Below are 21632 nucleotides of genomic sequence, written 5' to 3' on the forward strand. Positions count from 1 at the left end.
ACAGACTGTTCTGTATATGGCTCTTAGATCTGTTGGTCTAACATGTTGTTTAAACCCATTGTTTCCTTACTAAGATTTTCTGTCTGGATGATCTATCCCTTGTTGAAAGTAGAGAATTGAAATCCCCTGCTTTTCTTTTATTGCTGTCTATTTCTCTTTTAAGATCTGTTAATATTTGCTTTTAGGTGTCCCTATTTTGCATGCATAAATATTTATAATTGTTATATTGTCTTGATGAATTGACCCCTTTACATTATATAATGACCTTCTTTGTGTCTTGTTACATTCTTTGGCTTAAAATCTGTTTTGTCTAATGTAAGTATAGCTACCCCTGCTTTCTTTTTGTTTCCATTTGCATGGAATATCTTTTTCTATCCTCTCACTTTCTGTCTGTGTCCTTAGAGCTGCAGTGAATTTCTTGTAGTCAGCATAGTTGGTTCTTGGTGTTTTCTGTTTTTTGTTTAACCCATTCAGCCACTCTGTGTCTTTTGGTTGGATAATTTAGTCCATTTGCATTCAAAGTAATTACTGATAGATGTGGTTTCACTATTGCTCTTTTGTTCATTGTTTTCTGGCTGTTTTTTGTAGTTCCTTTGTTCCTTTCCTCTTCCTTTCTTCCTTTGTGAATTTGATGATTTTCTATAGTTGGTATGCTTAAATTCCTTTTTCTTTATCTTTTGTGTATCTACTATAGGTGTTTTGCCTTGTAGTTACCATGAGGTTTATGTAAAATATCTTATAGTTGTAACAGTCTGTTTTAAGCTGATAACAAATTAACTTCAAACACTTACAAAAGCTCTACATTTGTACACTCCCTGCCATTTTATGTTTTTGGTGTCACAATGTACATCTTTTTACATTGTGTATCCATTAACAAATTATCATAGTTATAGTTACTTTTAATACTTATGTCTTTTAATCTTTGTTCTAGAGTTATACATGAACTACCCAGCACCATTACAACATTTGACTATTCTTGAATTAAATAATTGTGTAAAGAAAATGAACATGATTGATTGAACAGGTTGGAAGTAGTGCCCTTCCCTTTGATGTTAAAAGAAAATCTGACTTCCCAGAAGCATTGGTAGGAGTACAAATTGATAAAGGGTTGAAGGGTTGAAGGCATTCAGCCTGGTAGTAACTGTAAAAACTTTCAATGAGTACACACCTTTGACCCAGAAATCCCACTTACAGAAATTTACTTTAAAACCATATTTGTTCATGTTCTAAAGGATAAGATTAAATACTTATAGTATATCTATAGATAGACTTTAAAAAAAAATTTAACAAATACATATAGCATTTACTAATGTGCCCAGAACTGGTCTAAGTGTTTTGCAAATATTAGTCTTATAACAATGCTTTGTAGTAGATTATGTTATATACACTGTTATATTAGTGCCATGTTATTGATAAGGAAACTGGCAGAGTTTAACTTGGCCAGGGTCACACATCTAGTAAATGAGAAAGCCTGCAGTGGAACTCAGTCTGATTCTGACATCTTAGCACTGTGCAATGCAGCGATTACAAAGAACTTGATGGACTCGGTGATGTAATGTACATGTATGTAAGACCTCCGAACGCAGGAACAACAAAAAAAGGCAAGTGATGAGCCAATACATAGAGCAGATCCCATGCATTAAAAAAATCCAATAAGATATATGTGTGTACACACACATGTGTGTAAACACCCAGCATTGTATCCCAAACTGTTGGAGGTGCTTTGCCTCTGAGGAGAGGAGCATTTTCATGTCTTTACTTCCATGACTGAGAATGACATATTCCTCTATTAGTTTTTGTGGGTTTTTTTTTTAAGAAAAAACTCATGAAGATATTATTAAATAGAAGAAATAGAGTCTAAGATATCTCAATTAAGAAAAGCCTTGGCAGTCCCAGCTTTCATGACTTGGCCCCAGCAGTGAATTTTTGCATTTACTGAGATCTCAGGGTGTATATAGTAAAGTCTTCTTTTCTTCATCTCCTTATACATTCCTGTTCTCCTTTGTCTTCCCAGTGAGACAGCAATAAACCTACCATTTCTTTTCATTACATTGAGCTGCTACATGTCTGTCTGCATTCTGCAGTATTTTATGCTAATGAATGAGCTTTTTTTAATGCATTCTGATAGTAGTTTTGTGAAGGTTACTTTATTTTTAGTTGTGCATATCTGTAAGAATGTGGATTTTAGAGGGGGAAAGTCAGAGCCAAGACATCACAGTTGGACATCACAGTTTCCATTTTCTTGTTAAATAGGAACTCTCCAAAATCACCATGCCAGTTATATTTAACGAGCCTTTGAGCTTCCTCCAGCGACTCACTGAATATATGGAGCATACGTACCTCATCCACAAGGCCAGTTCATTTGCTGATCCTGTGGAAAGGATGCAGGTATGTGTCAGGCAAGCACTGGGAAAGGTTTAAGTCTTAGGAAGTCTTCTCTGCCACCTTCTCCCCTCCCCCTGCCCCAAACACATATACACAGAATTCATGTTAAGTCCAGTGTGAGGTTAGCAAACATTATTACATAGTCAGCATGTTTGGAGAGTCGTCTGTGTTCCTTCCTCGCCACCCTCTAGTCAGAGTGCTACCGTAGTGGAAAGACCAACGAGAATTGCAAGAGAAGCAGAACATGGACATGGTCCAAAACCAAACCTGGATGTTGGTGAGCTGTTTCTGAGACTTTGTTTTAGAAAGTAGCATTGTGTTAGGGTAAAAATATTCAACCTTTCTTTCAGACTTTCTCAGTGTTTCCAAGAAGGAATAGATATATACATACACAGATAAATATGTATATTTATGCTTATGTGTGTTTATAAATATACACATACTACTATAGGTTAAAACAAAGGACAACAAGGAATTGCACTTTTTTATTTTCCTCCGAAGAGAAGGCATTCATGTGATGTATATGGATTGACTAGACACAGGGAGAGTATAGTAGATACATTCTTCTCCTTCCAACAAAGTAATAGCTTTCTAAATGGAGTCTTTCTGTCTTTTCATTTATATAAATCAGCTTTTCCCAACCTCATTGGACTTGATACCAATTTGTTTAGTTTTATCTCTTCGCCCCATCCTAAAAGTGATGTAGTTTTTAGAAATTTTAAAGGAATTAAGAGTAATTTAGGATTTGAGAGTTTTTTTAAAAGTCTTTGAGAGAATTTGTAGCACTGTCAGGGTGTTATAAAACCCACAGTTGGGATGATCTATAGGAAGAGTCTCAGAGTAATTTTCATTCTGAAATCCACGTTTGCTTATTAGTTTGCTTATTAGGCCATGTTAAAAATACAAAGTAATTAAACTCCTCAAAATCATTTTGTAAATTACTGTTTTCAGCAGAATTTCAATTCCTGAAAGAATGCGGAGCCAGCAAGGCTATTTTTAACTTCTAATGCTCTGTCCCACAGTGTGTAGCTGCATTTGCTGTATCTGCTGTTGCTTCTCAGTGGGAACGTACTGGAAAGCCTTTCAACCCACTTCTGGGAGAGACTTATGAATTAGTTCGGTAAGATCTTTCACACTATTCCAGGTGGATAGTTGAATTTGCATGATTTATATAGCTCTTCAAAGGAAAATGTGTATTTTTTTTAGCATTTACCAACATTTTGTATGACTGAAGAAAGATAACAATTTTGTTTGTTTCTATGATATTTATTATTTTAGAAATTATGTCAAAAATATGAAAACATACATAAAATGAACCATTACAAGGATTTCAGTATTCCTGATCTTGTGGGATTAGTTATCATCCTTTCTCCTTATGTTGACCATAAGGCATGATTGGGTTTTTTGTTTTGTTTTGTTTTTTAAATTTATTTATTTATTTATTTATTTTTGGCTACATTGGGTCCTCGTTGCTGAACACAGGCTTTCTCTAGTTGGGGCGAGGAGGGGCTACTCTTCGTTGTGGTGCGCGGGCTTCTCATTGGGGCGGCTTGTCTTTGTTGCAGAGCACGGGCTCTAGGCGTGCAGGCTTCGGTAGTTGTGGCTCGCGGGCTCTAGAATGCAGGCTCAGTAGTTGTGGCACACGGGCTTAGTTGCTCCATGGCATGTGCGATCTTCCCAGACCAGGGCTCGAACCCGTGTCCCCTACATTGGCAGGTGGATTCTAAACCACTGAGCCACCAGGGAAGTCCCTGGGTTTTTTTAATAACCATATAAAATATATTAGCATAAACTTACACTGTTGGCATACAGGCAATGAATGTATTTAGAGTTGTATTTCCTGCTGTAGCTTGCTTCTTTACACACAGTTAGGGAATTCATTTGGCTTTAGTTTTTCTGAATCTTTCTCTTCCCTCCACAAGTTTTGATCTCATTTATTCCCTAGATGTTTGTAAAGGAGATACATTAGATTCTTCAACCTTAATATAAATGGAATGATAAGTTTTACATTTACGTGGCTAATATTGTCAATTCATGGAAATCACCCAAATTCATGTGGGTGTTCTTTATTTTAATGTGTTTAAGTAGCTAGGTTTATAATAACATTGGTTTTAGTTGTTTGGGTTGCATATGTGCAATTGTTCGTGTATTGTGCTTCCATCAGGATGATAACAAAGTATGTTTACTTCGTCAAATCCATTTCCTTAATACTTTAACATTGCTTTTTCACTGAAATGACAGTAACGTATACATTCTGTGATAACAGTTTATTATATAACACTACCTTTTTTTGTTTGTTTTTTAAATCTTAAGAGATGACCTTGGTTTCAGACTCATCTCTGAGCAGGTCAGCCATCACCCACCCATTAGTGCATTTCATGCTGAAGGATTAAACAATGATTTCATCTTTCATGGCTCAATCTATCCCAAACTGAAGTTCTGGGGGAAGAGCGTAGAAGCAGAACCCAAAGGAACCATCACGTTGGAGCTCCTTGAGTGAGTCAGAATCATGCCTTTAACTCTTTTCATGTGTACCTACTCATTAGTATATACACTTGCACACAGACTTGACCTTGTTATTCAAAAGGTGGAGACAAAGAAACTGCTTTTATGAAGTGTAAATTTTCTACCATCATGTAAAAGGATTTGAGAAACATGGCAATAGCCATTGTTAATCAGCCTAGGTATGTGTACAAAGTTTAACTTGATGTTTGACTGTGGTGTTTGTTTGGATCTATTTTAAGATAAAATGGAGTTAATCACTGCGTGACAGTTCTTATGAGACAAGCTTTCTATATATCATGGTAATAATATTTTGGTTAACCATCTTTTAAAGTGAATTCACTTTGAGAAATATTGAAATAACAATCACATTGGTACATCTTAGACATTAAGTTAAGTTGAAAGTTCTCTTCTTTTGCAATAGAAAAAAGATTGCCATGAAATACCTTTCCATTTATTTGTGTCATCTTCAGTTTCTTTCATTACTGTCTTGTTGTTTTCAATATACAAGTCTTTCACCTCCTTGTTTAAATTTATTTCTAAGTATTTTATTCCTTTTGATGCAGTTGTAAATGGAATTAATTCTGTGCTCATGGATGGAAAAAATTAATACTGTTAAAATGTCCATACTATCCAAAGCAACATACAGATTCAGTGCAATCTCTATCAAAATTCCAATGATGTTTTTCACACAAATAGACAATCCTGCAATTTTTATGGAATCACAAAAGACCCCAGATAGCCAAAGCTGTCTTGAGAAAGAAGAACAAAGCTGGAGGCATCATGCTCCCTGATTTCAAACTATATTACAAAACTATTGTAATTAAAGTATATGGTATTGGCATAAAAACAGACACGTAGATCAATGGAACAGGAAAGAGAGCCCAGAAATAAGTCCATGCAAATAGGGTCAGTTAATTTACGACAAAGGAGGCAAGAATATACAACAGAAGAAGGACAGTCTCTTCAATAAATGATGTTGGGAAAATTGGACAGGCACATACAAAAGAATGAAACTGGACCCCTCTCTTATACCATACACAAAAATTAACTCAAAATGGATTACAAACTTGAACGTAAGACTGAAAACTATAAAACTCCTAGAAGAAAACATAGGTGGTAGGCTCCTTAACATAGGTCTTGGCAATGATTTTTTGACTCTGACACCAAAAAGAACAAAAGCAAAAATAAACAAGTGGGACTACATCATACTAAAAAGCTTCTTCACAGTAAAGGAAACCATCAACAAAATGAAAAGGCAGCCTAGTGAATAGGAGAAAATATTTGCAAATCATGTAGCCCATGTAATGGGCTAACATCCAAAATATATGAAGAGTGCCTACCACTCATAGCAAGAAAAAACAGTCCAATTAAAAAATAGGCAGAAGATCTGAATAGACATGTTTCAAAGAAGACATACAGATAGTCAACAGGTAAATGAAAAGATGCTCTACATCATTAACCATCAAGGAAATGCAAATCAAACTACAGTGAGGTATCACCTCCCACCTGTGAGAAAGGCTAGTATCAAAAAGACTAGAAGTAAATGTTGGTCAGGATGTGGAGGAAAGGGAACCCTTGTGTACTGTTGGTGGATGTAAATTGGTGCAGCCACTATGGAAAATAGTTTGGAGGTTCCTCAAAAAATTCAAAGTGGAGCTACCATGATCCAGCAATTCCGCTTTTGAGTATTTACCCAAAGAAAGCAAAAACACGAACTCAAAAAGATATCTGCACCCCCATGTCATTGCAGCATTATTATACATATTCCATACAACAGTCAAGATATGGAAACAATTGAGTGTCCATCATTGGATGAATGGACAGAGAAATTGTGGTGCACACACACACAGAGGAATATTACTCAGCCATAAAAAAGAATGAAATTTTGCCACTTGCAACAACATGGATGGACCTCAAGGACATTATGCTAAGCGAAATAAGTCAGAGAAAGTCTAGTACTCTATGATCTCCTTGTGTGAGAGAGAAAGAGAAAAGAAAGAAAAAACAATAAACGGACTCTAATCCCAAGGTGACTCAGATATTGAAATCTGTATCAAAGACTTTAAAGCAGCTATTATAACTATGCTCCATGACGTAAAGATGAACTCTTAAAATGAATAGAAAGACATTGGAGTAAAGAAATGAAATTATTTCTGGAAATTTTAGTACTGAAAAAATACAATAACAAAAAAAATAACTGGGATAGGCTCGATAGCAGGATGAAGATAATAAAATAGTTCAGGATCCACATGCTGAAAACTAAAACACTGATAACAGTAATCAAAGACTATGAGTAATGGAGAGTCATACTATGTCTCACTATACTTGGAATCCTTAATATAATTCAGATGTTAGTTTTCCCATAATTGATCTGTCAGCAATCTGTATTAACACAATCTAAATCTAAAAGTCCCAGAATGATTTTTGATACATAAAGAGAAGTTGATCCTAAAATTTATATGGAAGGACAAATGAAACACTACAGCCAGAACAGTTTTGAAAAGGAAGAACAGAATTGATGGGACTCCCACTTCCTAATTTTAAGACTTAACAGTAAAGCCATTGTAATGAAGACAGTATTGTATTGACGAAAGGATAGACACATACATCAAGGGAACAGAGAATAGAATCCAAAAACTGACCCACAGAAACATGGTCAATTGATTTTTGACAAAGGTAAAAACACAATTCAATGCAGAAGGATAGTCCTCTCTACAAATGGTGTGGGAACAGTTGGAAGTACGTATGTTAAAAAAATGAACCTCAACTTACATCTCACAGCTTAAACAAAAATGAACTCAAAATAAACCATAGGCTAAAATCTAATATACGATTATAAGCTTTTGGAAGAAAACAGGAGAAAATCTTTATGACCTTGGATTAGGCAATGACATCTTACGGATATAATACCAAGGCACAGTCTAGAAAAGACAAAATTGATAAATTAGATTTTATCAAAATGAAAAACTGTTGCTCAGTGAAAAACACTCTTCAGAGAATGGAGAGAAGCCATAGATAGATAAACATTATTTGCAAATCATTTATCAACAAAGGACTTGTATCTAGAATGTGTAAAGAATTCTCAAAATAAGAAAACAAACAACCCAATAAGAAATTGGGCAAAAGATGTGAACAGACACTGCACCAAAGAGATATATGGATGACAAAAGAGCACACAAAAACATTCTCAACAGCATTAGTCATTAAAGAAATACAAAATCATAGTGAGATACCACTACACACCTATTAGAATGTCCAAAATCAAAATAATTTTTAGAACTAACAGTACCAATTGTTGGCAAGGATGTAGAGCAACCAGAAATCTCAAATATTGCTGGGGGGAAATCTAAAATGGCAGAGCCACTCTGGAGAACAGAGTTAACCCTATGTTAACCAGATGACTCATTAGTCCACTCCTAGGTGTTTACTCTGGAGAAATAGACTTAACGTTTTCACAGAGACCTGTGCCCAGATGTTTATAGTACTGTTAATCATAAACACCAAGCAACCCAACATCCTTCAGTAAGTAAATGGTTAAACTGTGATACGTCCATACAGTGGAATACTGCTCAGAAATAAGAGAGAGCAAATTATTGATAAGTAGCATTCAAAATGCATTATACAAATGAAGAAACTAATTTTGAAAGGTTACATGGCGTATTATCCTACCTATATGACATTCTGGAGAAGGCAAAACTATTGCAATGGAGAACAAATGAGTTGTTTAGGGACTAGGGTTGGGGGAGGGTTTGACCATAGAGGGGCAGCATCAGCAAATTTGTGGATGGTGTGATGGAATCATTGTTCTATATTGTGATCATAGTAGTAGTTACAAAGATCTACACATGCACTAAAACTCACAGAACTAGATACACCAAGAAAAGTGAATTTTACTGTTTGTAAATTAAAAATAAATTTCGACATAAATGTACGAAGATGTAAAACGAATGTTTTCAAAAGCAAAGGATGTGTAAAATTGGAGCTTATTCACATACACAGGTTTTTCCCTTTGGTGAACTAGAAAGTACTAAATAGACTGTTTTCTACTTCTAATTTAATTTTGTTTATTATGTTTTCACCACACTTTTGAATGCTTAAGATGATTATATACATAGTTTAATTTGGAGTTTGGTAGAAAGAATTTTTTTCTTAAGCTTTTGCATACTTTTAAGAAACAATAAGAGTAGTCAGATGATACCTATTTTACTGTGATTAACACCAGTAGAGTTTTTATGGTCTTAGAGTTTAGTCATCTCCAGCAGTCTGATGTGTTATCCTGAGTAATAGCATTTGAGGCAAATGCACTTTTTAAACAGAGTAACATTTCTCACTTATTTTTCTGGGCTTTGGTTTTCTTTTTGTTCTCTAGACACAATGAAGCATATACGTGGACAAATCCTACCTGCTGTGTACATAACATCATTGTGGGGAAACTCTGGATTGAGCAGTACGGCAACGTGGAGATCACGAACCACAAGTGAGATGCTTCAGCATCCTTCCCGTCCCCTCAGCTGTCATCAGAGGGGGCCAGTAGTCTTTTTAAAAAAGTTATAGTACAGCCTGATGATAATTTAAGAACCAGGCAGTATAGTTCTGGAGTAAATAAAGCCCATCTATTTAATGAACAGATTTTATGGTAAAGTTTCGGATTAGGGGAGACTGGTGAACTCAGAGCTTCTGCAGCCTTGGGGAATGTTCCTTCCCGCCTCCTTCAGCTCATTTTGCTGATCCTGATTAGCTTGCATTGTTCACGTGGGGATGGGTGGCAGGAGAAACACGAAAGTTGAAAAGAGTTGGGTTCAAATCCTGCTCTGTGACCTCAGGCCAGCGTCCTAGTCGGCTCGGGCTGTTGTAACAGAGCACCATGGGCCGAGTGGCTTCAACAGCAGACATTTATTTCTCACGGTTCTGGAGGCTGGGAGGTCCCGGGTCAGGGTGCTGGCAGATTTAATGCTGGGTGAAGGCCCTCTTCCTGGTTTGAAGTTGGCTGTTTTCCCACATCGTTGTATGGCAGAGGGAAGGATCGTCTCCCCATATCTCTTCTTAGAAGAACACTGATCCCATTCATGAGGGTTCCACCCTTATGACCTAATTACCCCTAAATACCCTCACGTGGGCGACTAGGGCTTCAGTACATGAATTTGGTCGGCAAACATTCATTCCCTAGCAACAAGTCCCTTATTTTTTATGAACCTTGCTTTACATTTTCTCCATGGTGGGTCCGGTACTGATTATGGATTAATTATGATACCCTCTGTGTGGAGCCTGGCATGCGTTAGAAAGTCAGTAAACAGCAACTGCTACTAGAAAGGTTATCACAGTCACTGTTCTCTCGTACGGCTTCTGTGTTGAATGGTAACCTGAGCTCACTATCTCCTTTACAGGACTGCGGACAAATGTGTGTTGAATTTTAAGCCATGCGGCCTTTTTGGCAAGGAGTTACACAAAGTTGAAGGCTACATTCAAGATAAAAGGTAAAGTTTCCATTTTAAATGCTGACGGGTATAGGTGTCGTTCACTAAATAAAATGATGTTATTAAAATCTGCCATTACGTAGGAAACAAGCATTTCAGTAAATTGAAAAACTCTTTCTTCTGCAAGGAAATATTTATTTCTTTAAAGAATCTGATTTGTAAGCATCTTTATAATAATATTCAGTTACAGCAAAACACTGGTTTAATTGTTGGCTAAACATCAGTTTCTCTTGACAGCAAAAAGAAGCTCTGTGCCCTCTATGGGAAGTGGACAGAATGTTTATATAGTGTTGACCCTGCCACATTTGATGCTTACAAAAAAAATGATAAGAAAAATACTGAAGAGAAGAAGAACAGCAAACAGGTGAACATCCCGGAAGGTGGTATCAAAAGAATCACTGGACTCTTTAAATTTGTACTAATCCTTTTGGAAGTGGCCTGTTAGCGGGTCACAGTGTGACCTTTTATACTCGGTGCTAATGCATGTCATTTTTCTCCTTGAACCTTCTTAGTGAACCAATTATCTGCCTTGGTAGTGAATGTTTGACATAATCTCCCATAGAGTATGGTGTGTGCCATGCAGTTATACACGTGGCGTAGAACTCACGTTGCTTTGGAAAGTTGCGGTTCATCTTAGTGAGACCAATGTCCTTGTCCTCCTTTCTGTTCATGTGCATTAGCAGTTGAGATCATTTGAATATTTGAAATTTCACCCAGAATGATCTTGTACGTTTTCATGCTTGCAGCAGTGGTGTTGCCCTCTTTTGTATCCGAGATCCCTGAAGCTGAGAGCATTGCAGTTAAGGGATTCATTCCTGGACGGCTGTCCTCCTCTTACTAAGCGTTCTCCTAATGGGACGGCTTAACATTAGACTCTCCCCATGTGAGGCCACAGGTTTTCGTCGCAGGGCCCCGGGAGGCTGGACCGCTCAGCAGACTGAGCTAAACAGAGCTTGCACCTATTTGGACAGGAAGCGTCAGAGGACTGATTACTTTCCAGTAATGGACATCACAGTTCAGAGCACGAGCTCTGCTTAGAATCCTGCCTCTCCCACTTCTGAGTGGTTCAGTCTCGGGCAGATTCCCACCCTCTCTCTGCCTCAGCACCTTCATTTGTAAAATGGGTACAGCAATAGCACCCACACGTCAGATGAGTTGACGGAGGTCAGGGGTTCCTGGTGAAGACAGCTCAGGCCCCGTCTGCTCTGAGCATCACACCGGCCACCGAAGCGCCGTCTCAGAGCTCCTGGCTCCCCTCGCCCCGCCGTGTCGAGCTCTCTCGGGCCCTTCAGGTGACTCTTACACCTGCAAGAGTTTAGGAAGCCCTACCCTTCCTCAAAAACAGAAAGTGTATGTCTGAGTGGCTTTCTTTGTCAACCGGTTACCAGGGTCCTGGGGACAGAGCAGCCAGCACAGCTGACGGCAGTGGCACTCCCCTGGCCGGGCCCTGCTCCCCTCCCTCTGCCCCCACCTCTGGGCACAGTCCACTTTCCTCCTCCACCTGCGTCGCCGCTGCTTCTCCTTCCTTCTGGGGGTTGCACTGATGCTTCTCTGCAGTGACCCCAAGACTGACGGGGCTGGAGAAGGAATGCTCCAGGATCCCGGGCCCCAACCCGAACTCCTGGGCAGTGGCTCAGCCAACACAAGGCAGCTTGGTGAAGACATGGCCTCGTGGGGGTGGCAGAGGAGGGCCTTGGTGAAATTCCAGAAAATCCCTCTCGTGTCCCATAAATCCCTGGTCAGTCTTTGTAGAAAAACGGCCTTGCCCCTTGGAGAGAGAAGTCAGCCTCATGCCCACCCCGTGTCTACTCTCGCCTCCCGTGTGCATCGGCCACCGTGGATTTCTGATGTTCCCGAGTGTATTTAAATGCCTTGGGGAGATTGTCACCAGTGTTGTCCCTTCCCTGCTGCTGTTTTTAAAGTTGCATATTTCAGCCGGTAGTTCTAGATTTGGTAATTGTGACATTGGGAATATGACTTAGCCTTCCAAAGGCTTAAATTCTTTATATATAAAACTTTATGGGTGGGCTTCCCTGGTGGCGCAGTGGTTAAGAGTCCGCCTGCCAATGCAGGGACACGGGTTCGAGCCCTGGTCCGGGAAGATCCCACGTGCTGCAGAGCAACTAAGCCCGTGCAGCACAACTACTGAGCCTGCGCGCTAGAGCCCGTGAGCCACAGCTACTGAAGCCCGTGTGCCTAGAGCCCGTGCTCTGCAACAAGAGAAGCCACCACAATGAGAAGCCCGCGCACCGCAACAAAGAGTAGCCCCTGCTCGCCGCAACTAGAGAAAGCCCGCACGCAGCGATGAAGACTCAACACAGCCAAAAATAAATAATTTTTTAAAAATTATATTTAAAAACAACTTTATGGGTTTATTACATAAGGACTAAATATACAGAGAGCTGCTAGCAGCTCTGCCAGGTTGGGTGGGGGCGGGGTGCAGCCAGAGGAAATGTTAGTTTCTTTTTTAGCCTTACATCTTTTTGATTGATTGATTGATTGTTTGACTGATTATAAATTTTATTTATTTATTTTTGGCTGTGTTGGGTCTTCATTGCTGTGTGCAGGCTCCTCATTGTGGTGGCTTCTCTTGTTGCGTAGCATCAGCCTCAGTAGTTGTGGCACTCGGGCTCAGTAGTTGTGGCTCGCGGGCTCTAGAGCACAGGCTCAGTAGTTGTGGCGCACAGGCTTGGTTGCTCCGTGGCACGTGGGATCTTCCCGGACCAGGGCTCAAACCCGTGTCCCCTGCATTGGCAGGCGGATTCTTAACCACTGAGCCATCAGGGAAGCCCCTAGCCTTACATCGTTTTAAATTCTCTTTTTATAGAATGCTTTCAGGATCCCTACTGGTTTGTGTTGTTGATAAATTTAGTTAAATGCTCCAAGAATTTAACCTTTTCTTGCTCTCATAATGTTCCAGTCAATACTTTAATGAGTTATTTTGGCTTTAAAAAAAAACTTTAAAAATATTACAACATGATAGGAAAGGCATGATGATGGTGATGATAATGACTTGAATGCACAGAACCCGAAATGAGACAACACACAAGGCTTACGAGGCTCACAGTGCTTACTCACCAGGCCCGCGTTTCCTGGCTTCCTGGCCTGTGTTGAAAGGTGAGGATGTGAGAATGAGAAAGCCATGGTGCCCCGGCCCTCGTACGGTTACATCTAATGCTTTGCAGTCAGCGGTGCTTATTTTACAATTTGTAAGTCTGTTCTTTTGAAAACATTTGTTTTGTTCATCTGTTGGTTCTTCCAGATGAGCGCTTCGGAGGAGTCAGATGAAATGCCAGTGCCAGATTCCGAGAGTGTGTGTGTCATCCCTGGGAGCGTTCTCCTGTGGCGAATAGCCCCACGGCCTCCCAATTCGACCCAGGTGAGGCCGGGCGTGCTGAGCGTGGCCTCCTGTTTACCGGGCCCTGACGGTGCTTTTTCCCCAGCCCACGCGGAACCAGGAGGAGGCGGGTGCTCATCAAAAGCTCCTAAGTCGTCCCTCTGCGGCGTCCAACCCGGGACGGGGCATTCCTGCCGCCCAGGCCTCCTGGTGTCTGGCTGGCCAAGACGCCTTGGCGTGAGGCTTTGTGGGGGGCTTCCTTAACAATTCCTGAGGAGCAAGACTGACTGTCGTTAAATACAAGGTGGTGCAGCCAGATCTAGCAAGTAAGGATTTAAATGAAGAACGGAGAATGTTGGGTTTGCTTGTAGCTCTCCTTCGAGGTGATGGTGGTGGAAGATATTCATGCTGGGAGGCCTGCTGGGGGGCTTTCTTTGAGACAGATTCCCACAGGTGGCGCAGACTTGGGTGAAAACACTGAGATGTGTGGTCTGAGAAAGGCCAACTGTCGTCACCACAGAACAGGGGGTCATTGTCAACTGTTTCTGCCTTCAGGGTTTCATTCTGCATTATGCCCTGGTATATGTTAATTTGAACATTTTCTTCTTTTCAGATGTATAATTTTACTAGCTTTGCAATGGTTTTGAATGAAGTAGACAAGGAAATGGAGAGTGTGATTCCTAAGACAGACTGCAGGCTACGTCCTGACATCAGAGCCATGGAAAATGGGGAAATAGGTAACTAGCACCTGACAGCGGCACCAGTGATGATTGATTTCTTTGAGGAGGGTGGTTTGTTCTACTCCTGGTCACTGTTAGCATTTTAGTATGTTAGCACAACCATCTTTAGTCTCTCTTAGAGACCTTTTTCAAAAGTATTTACTTATTTATTTGGTTGCTCCGGGTCTTAGTTGCGGCACGTGGGCTCCTTAGTTGCGGCAGGTGGGATGTAGTTCCCCGACCAGGGATCGAACCCAGGCCTCCTGCATTGAGAGCGTGAAGGCTTAACCACTGCACCACCAGGGAAGTCTCTAGAGATTTTTTTTAAATTAAAATTCAATTTAAATTCAGAAACTTTGGTTTTAAATTTGGGAATCTGAGGTGGACCTTAGCAGCTCATATTTCATTGTCTCAGTGATACTCTCTAATTTTAATGTAATACATATGGCCAGAGGCATATCTTACATATCAGAGGAGAATTTGAGACAATAATATCACATTTATCAACTTTTAACTACATTCTGACTAGTTATTTCACTGCATATTTCAGAATTTAAATAGCACCTTGTGAGCCTCAAAGAAGTGCCTTGGTTAATTCTGACATTTTATTTCGTGCTGTTAAATTTCTTCTTATTCAGTGGTTCTCAAAATGGGGGCAGTTTTTCCTCCAGGGGACATGTGGCTGAGCCTAGAGACTTTGGCTGAAACATCTGGGGAGCTGCTGCTGGCATCTAGTGGGTGGGGGCCTGGGTGCCGCTAACGTCCTGCCGTGCCCAGGATGGCCCCCCTCGAAGAATCATGGGGTGCGGCGTGTCAGCAGGGCCAAGGCTGAGAAACCCTGCTCTAACTAAACACTCACCCTCCCTGTGAATTATCAGTGAGACAGTGCAACAACGCTTTGGAAAATGGTTTGACTTTCTTACGAATGGAATCTGGAGGAGCTCTGTGAGGTCTCACTAAGAATTTAGAAAATTTTCACGTGTATTCAGTTTTTCCACCCAATTTTTCACTGAAGCATTTTAACATGATTTTTTTTTTGGCCTTAAGAGTAAGCCGGCACCTTGGGTAAATGCAGAGGTTGTTAAGGGCAAAAGCTGTAGGAGAGGACCGGGTCTTGAGTGCAAACTTGGGGATATGTTAAAATTTTGACAGGATAGATTTCGTGGTGTTCATGTTCTGATAAAGTGGAGATGTGCTGATCCCCGACTCCATAAAGTGACTGTGCTGAGCGCTGTGCCTGGCAGTGTCTCCGCGTAGAGTAACGGTTTTCACTGATGTTCTGATTCTAGATCAAGCTAGTGAAGAAAAAAAGCGACTTGAGGAGAAACAAAGAGCAGCCCGCAAGAACAGGTCCAAGTTGGAGGAGGACTGGAAGACGAGGTGCGATGAGGAGCTTGGGGCGGGGGTGGGGGGGCCTGGCAGACGTGGGACTGCAGAGCCTGGCTCACTGTGCCCTGCGAGTTGTCAAGTATTTTCCACTGACTAAGTTCAAGCTGAAAGGGCTGCATGTGTGCAAAGAAAAAGGACTGTTTGGAAGGTAAGGTTAAAATATCCCTACACAATTACCACAGGTAAGTGTCAGTTAAGCAAACTATCTTTCCTTCTTATCCAGCAAAACGCTGTCCCTTCTGTTTTTAAGAGGGAAGTTAGAGTTATAGATTTTGGCATGAAATAGGTTCAGAGCCATTTGCTTATATATGAGTAAATTACAGGGCCATTAGCTTATACATATATCATGTATCAAGGATATTTAGACAATGCCTTTACCTTCCAAACACAAGGGATTTGACATGTCATGGAAATACGATTTGTTAAAGTGACATCTTGGATTCCATTCAGCAACAGAAACTGGGTAATAAAATCTGCAAGTTTTGCGAGTTTGTTTTTTTTAAGAATCAGGAGTTACTTAGTCACTTGTATTGGGTAATAGAATCTCTTGTAAATAGGAATCGAATAAAAATGTTTTCTACATTTATATTATGTAATAGAAACCATTGTCCCATTATTCAAAGTTATTAAATAAATTTCAGAGCCAATATGGGCATAATTTCACAAGCAGTTTAGTAGATATTTTTAGGTAGCCCTTTTGCGTCTTACACAGTTATTAGAACTAGAAATGACCTTAGATAGCATCTAGTCCAGTGGTCTTTGGACTTTTTTGTTATCATCAAAATCTTTTTTGCCAACGAACACGTAAAGAATCTGCAAATATAGAACACATGGCCACCAGGCTGCTTGGGTGGGACGCGAGCTGGGCGGCAGGGCTCACCGTCTCCCACCCACACGCGCGCAGGATCTGGGAAACCACTGGGAAGCCATTAGTCTGCAAGCCCCTCGTTGTATGTGAAGAAACCAAATGCTGGTGTATTTCATTTAAGAGACTTGCTCAAGGACAAGTATGCCACAGACCATGATTAGAAAGAACTACAAAAACCAAAAGCACATTGCTTTACTGCAATCCCTTCTGAAAAGACTCGATAGATTTTAATCAGTTTCTAGTCTCTTTTGCGGAAAACCCACTTTGTACTGTATTTCTAATTTGTTTTGGTTTTTTTTGGCCACACCGCACAGCTTGCGGGATTTTAGTTCCCCGACCAGGGAATTGAACCCCGGGCCCACGGCAGTGAGAGCGCCAAGTCCTAACCACTGGACCGCCAGGGGATTCCCTATTTCTGATTATTATCTCCTTTATTTTTTTGGCCACATTTTCAAGTGTGCAAAGTAAGAGAAAAGTATTACTGTCAGGTAAAGTCTTAACGTGCAGAAAGCAAGGAGCCTCAGACAGCTCTGTGGTAGCCTGAAAATAAAAACTAGAAGCTACATTTGTGAGCTTCACTTTGGAGCCTTACACAGGCTTGCTTCCACTGTTGTCTCTTAGCATCAGTAGTTCTTACATGAATATACAGACCTTAAAAATGACCCTGCTGACCCTTTGTCCAAATGAATATGTGCCTGGAGTCTTTTTCCAATAGTGGTGAGAGGTGGCATTCACTGACTGGGTCTTCTCTTGGCCAGTAACGTACTTTTTGAACAGCTTGGTTCAGTTTGTGTCGGAGCGGGGATGGGGCAGTTTGTAAAGGAGCATGTTCTGCTGGATAGAGCTGAAACCAGCCCTCAGAAATCAAACCCAGAACCTTATTGTAACCTGTCCCCAATTCTTCCACACTAAAAGCTGGCTTTTCTGTTGATACCAGTTTCACTCATTTGAAAAGAGTTCCGGCTTTGGGATTTTTCAGGCTTTAAACTGCGGTTCCTGCATATGGAAGTGGCTGCTTGTGATCCTGCCCTGTTTTCATAGAGGAGCCCAGAGACCTTAATAAGTGGGGTTATGTGGGGAGAAAGTAGGGGGGCTGGCGATAGACACAGGATTTGAAGAGGAGGTGGGTGGTGAGGCCAAAAAAAATTGATGAAGTCATCTCTTCCCCCAATGCAAGCATCATGCAGAATTAATATTTTATCTAATGTTATTTTACTGATATAGACCCATGGACTCTGTAGACTCAGAAACATTGACTAAAGAGTAACAAAGAACAAAGACATCTCCTCACCCCCCTCCCTCCTTTTCTTTTGCCTCTGCTTGCCTAAAACGTTTAATAAGACTTTGAAAAGACAGCATGGACTTTTTTTGTATGTGGATGGGGTACGCTGATGGCAGCAGAGTTTTCCAGACGTGAGTGCTGGAAATTAAGAGGCTAGATGTTGAGAGAAACTCTTAACCCCTAGTATCAGACCTTCAGATCCGAGGTGCTCATCTTTAGTGCCATGTTGCAACTCTCTCCAAGAAGTGCTCCCCGAAGGACGGCCTTGCAGACATGGCCTTTAGAGCACTTGGCTTATGTGTGAACAAAAAACGTTCTTTGCTATTGAATCTACTGTTCTGCACAGTCTCTTTGCACTTGACTTTCCAGTTGTCCACTTTGTATGGAAGAAATCCTGTGGCACAGGCCTGAGGCTTGGTTAATTTTTAGAATTATTTTTGGTTACCTTGATTTTGATTTGCCTGATTTTCTGAAGTGCTTGATTTTACTAAGCCTGACTACAAAAGTGCTTTTACTACATGGACTTTTTGAGACCAAAAGGAGTAAAATTATATACTTCATATTAGACAAAAACTCTGTGACTTTGATCAAACAGTGGTTCCTTAAAAGTATTTCCAGCTTGGTTACCAAAGTCTGAAACACACATATCTTGATCATTTAAAGTAGACTTCTAAGTTTTCTAATTAGGGAAAAGTCCCAAAAGCAAAATAATATATGTAATATTCTAGAAAATCTGGCCTAGTGGGCATTTACTGTATCAGTCTTCAAGGAATTAGCCTAATCTGAAGCATGTTTTGTGTCTTAGGATTTTTAGTGCTGCTGCAGTGATTAGTAGGACCACTTGGGACTTATCAAACAAATCTAAGCTCACTCTAATTGTTAAATATTTTTAGAGGCAATTTATTTGGAAAGAATGACAGACATATGAAACTGTTTTCATAAATATTACTGAAAACTAAATCATATTAGAAATGTTATACAAATTGAAATTTGAACCTTTTGAACAAATAACTTTTCATTTCCATTACCCAGAGAAAGCTGGGAATGTGGAAGATGGATGACTGGTTATTTATTTATTTATTTTTATGAATTTATTTTTGGCTGTGTTGGGTCTTCTTTGCTGCGTGCAGGCTCTTCTCTAGTTGCGGCGAGCAGGGGCTACTCTTCGTTGCAGTGCGTGGGCTTCTCATTGCGGTGGCTTCTGTTGTTGCGGAGCACAGGCTGAAGGGTGTGCGGGCTTCAGTAGTTGTGGCGTGTGGGCTTCAGTAGTTGTGGCGAGTGGGCTTCAGTAGTTGTGGCGAGTAGGCTCTAGAGTGCAGGCTCAGTAGTTGTGGCACACAGGCGTAGTTGCTCCGTGCCATATAGGATCTTCCTGGACCAGGGCCCAACCCGTGTCCCCTGCATTGGCAGGCGGATTCTTAACCACTGCACGACCAGGGAAGCCCCATGACTTGTTTTTTAAAGGGCAAGAAAATTAGGGCAGCTCTTTCTAGAATTTGAAAGATGTTAAAAGCTAGATGCAGCCTATGAATCTCTATTAGTATGGAGAAAATGAAGACCCAGGAAGATTTGGATCAGATTAATTTCAGTGGATTATGTGTAACATAGTATATTTGACAAATCATGGTCCTTAACAACTTTGGTATCAGTGACTAGCTTGGGCAAGTTATTTAACTTCTCTGACATTGAGCTTCTCATTTGTAAAATGAAACTAAGAGTTTGGTGGTGGGGTGGCATTTACTCTGAATCAGGCACCTTCGTATTACTGTAGGTGAGTGGTAAAAGTTAATTTACGTATTCTAATTCCTTATTCCCCATTGCTTAATAGAATGCTTTTAAGGAATGGGCCTAGGTGAACAATTAGATAAGTACTGTTGCTGAATGCTGTGGAAAATACTTAAACCTTTTGGGTGGTCTCATTACATATTTCGGAAGATTATTCTATATACGTGCTCTCTAAAAGCACTTAAAAGTCTCTTTGGAAATCCCTAACTCACAGAACAAAGTGAATTGCTGCAGTAGGGGAGTCTGCAAGCTAGTGAAGCAGCAGGGACCCTGTGATCAGGAACAGTTTCCCCCATAAATCTTGTCTTTCCTCTTTAAACAGGTGGTTCCATCAAGGTCCTAATCCCTACAGCGGAGCCCAGGACTGGCTTTACTCGGGCAGCTACTGGGACAGAAACTACTTCAATTTGCCTGACATTTATTAAAACATAGACAAGTTGGGGCATTTGGCTAATCTACAGATAAGACTTAAACCTGTGTTTTAAAATTTTCTTCTTTGGTTTCTACTCATCTTTTAAAAAGAAAAAAATCCTCTCATGATAACTTGCATTTCACCCAACAGAAGTAGGGCATAAGGTGGATACTGGTGATGAAAGTCTTTGGAAAAATGGGTAATTTTGCTATCCAAACATGCTTATTTGGAATACTATTTTATATAGAGGTATGGGAAACTGTTGGAGAATATGCTTTTTGATGGTTGCTGTTGCCATATTTACTGAAGGTTTATACCTAAATGTAACTTTAGCTTTATGGAATTATATAGTAACCCAAATCAAGTTATTTTGAATATTTTTAGGCTGTCATGCTTGAATGTTTTAGATTTAACTTCAAAATGTTTAGAATTCTCCTATATGATGTTTATATGCTCAAATATAGAGGTTATGCCATTTTGTAAAGACTGCATTGAAAAGATGGCTTTTCTTCTTACTAATCCTCTCAATTTTACCCCTTCCCACCTCTAAAAAGAAAAAAAAAAAAAAGCCTGAATGTTCAGAAGAGATATTCCTGATTTGAAAATTCTAAACTGGAAAAGGTATTTCATTTGCTTATTTTAGTGCTCTGATTTTACTTTTACAGTTTTCTATAATTAATGTCATTAGAATTAAAATGTTTGAATTGTATGTTTGAATTGAAAATATGTATAAAGCCTAGCAATTCACAAAAATACCCTAGAAATATAGATTTTAGTCACCATCACTACATAATGACAAACCTTTTTAAGTGCTTCAACTCCCATTGGCAAATGCCACCAGAGAAATTCAGTTGTACTCATGTATTACAAGTATCAGACAATATAAAAGGAGGTCTTGTGCATTTCAAGTTTGCAAGGCACCTGTGTACTTAAGATACGTATGGAGACCTGTACAGTAGCTTTGCCCCTTTAATTGGGGTACATTAATCTTACGGTATTTATTCACCCAACCCCAGACTGAGATCTTGCTCCAGGGGGCCTTAGGTAGCTGTCAGTAAGTTATTTTAATGGCTGTCTTGAAGTTAACAAGTGTTATAATGAAATAATCTACCTGATGCTAAATAAAGGCTTTAGAATGTTCAAAACAGTGTGGTCTCTTTTAAACTTTGAAATATACTAATGCTGCACTTAATAGGATGCCAAATTGTCAAGTGTCCTTACAAGAAATTAAGTCCTTGTGCTGCCAAGGTCTCCAGGGCCAGAGAGCCCCCCACCCCCCACCCCCAGGCTCACGTGCTAAGTAGGCAGTTAGCACTCACTGTTCTCTGGGTAAATACATTATTAGAGCAAGGTGCCACTGTCTTCACTTGGTGTGAATGCCAAATACAGAATTATCAAGTGGAATACCTTGGTAGAAAATTGCTAGAGTGGAAAGGTGGTTTTTTTTTTTTAACAATGTATATGGGTTGGAAAATG

General features: G+C 40.1%; 1 protein-coding gene across 10 annotated transcripts in view; it reads left to right on the forward strand.

Annotated features, from left to right (window-relative positions):
• The window catches only part of OSBPL1A (oxysterol binding protein like 1A), a 209728-nt gene that overhangs the window by 187172 nt on the left and 924 nt on the right, over positions 1 to 21632 (forward strand). For 7 of the 10 annotated variants that reach the window (XM_067015193.1, XM_059040921.2, XM_067015194.1 and 4 more), the window contains 10 exons: positions 2254 to 2388; positions 3408 to 3505; positions 4699 to 4881; positions 9260 to 9367; positions 10275 to 10364; positions 10602 to 10728; positions 13627 to 13743; positions 14315 to 14438; positions 15710 to 15800; positions 20067 to 21301. In XM_067015193.1, the coding sequence (XP_066871294.1) occupies positions 2254 to 2388; positions 3408 to 3505; positions 4699 to 4881; positions 9260 to 9367; positions 10275 to 10364; positions 10602 to 10728; positions 13627 to 13743; positions 14315 to 14438; positions 15710 to 15800; positions 20067 to 20169 (1176 nt within the window). In that variant the 3' untranslated portion in view covers positions 20170 to 21301. Of the gene's footprint in view, positions 1 to 2253; positions 2389 to 3407; positions 3506 to 4698; positions 4882 to 9259; positions 9368 to 10274; positions 10365 to 10601; positions 10729 to 13626; positions 13744 to 14314; positions 14439 to 15709; positions 15801 to 20066; positions 21302 to 21632 lie in introns of those variants that run through there. The other 3 variants (XR_010836893.1, XR_010836894.1, XR_010836895.1) reach the window with 1 other exon arrangement.

Source organism: Kogia breviceps, chromosome 15 (assembly GCF_026419965.1).
Source record: "Kogia breviceps isolate mKogBre1 chromosome 15, mKogBre1 haplotype 1, whole genome shotgun sequence".
NCBI classification, from domain to species: domain Eukaryota; kingdom Metazoa; phylum Chordata; class Mammalia; order Artiodactyla; family Physeteridae; genus Kogia; species Kogia breviceps.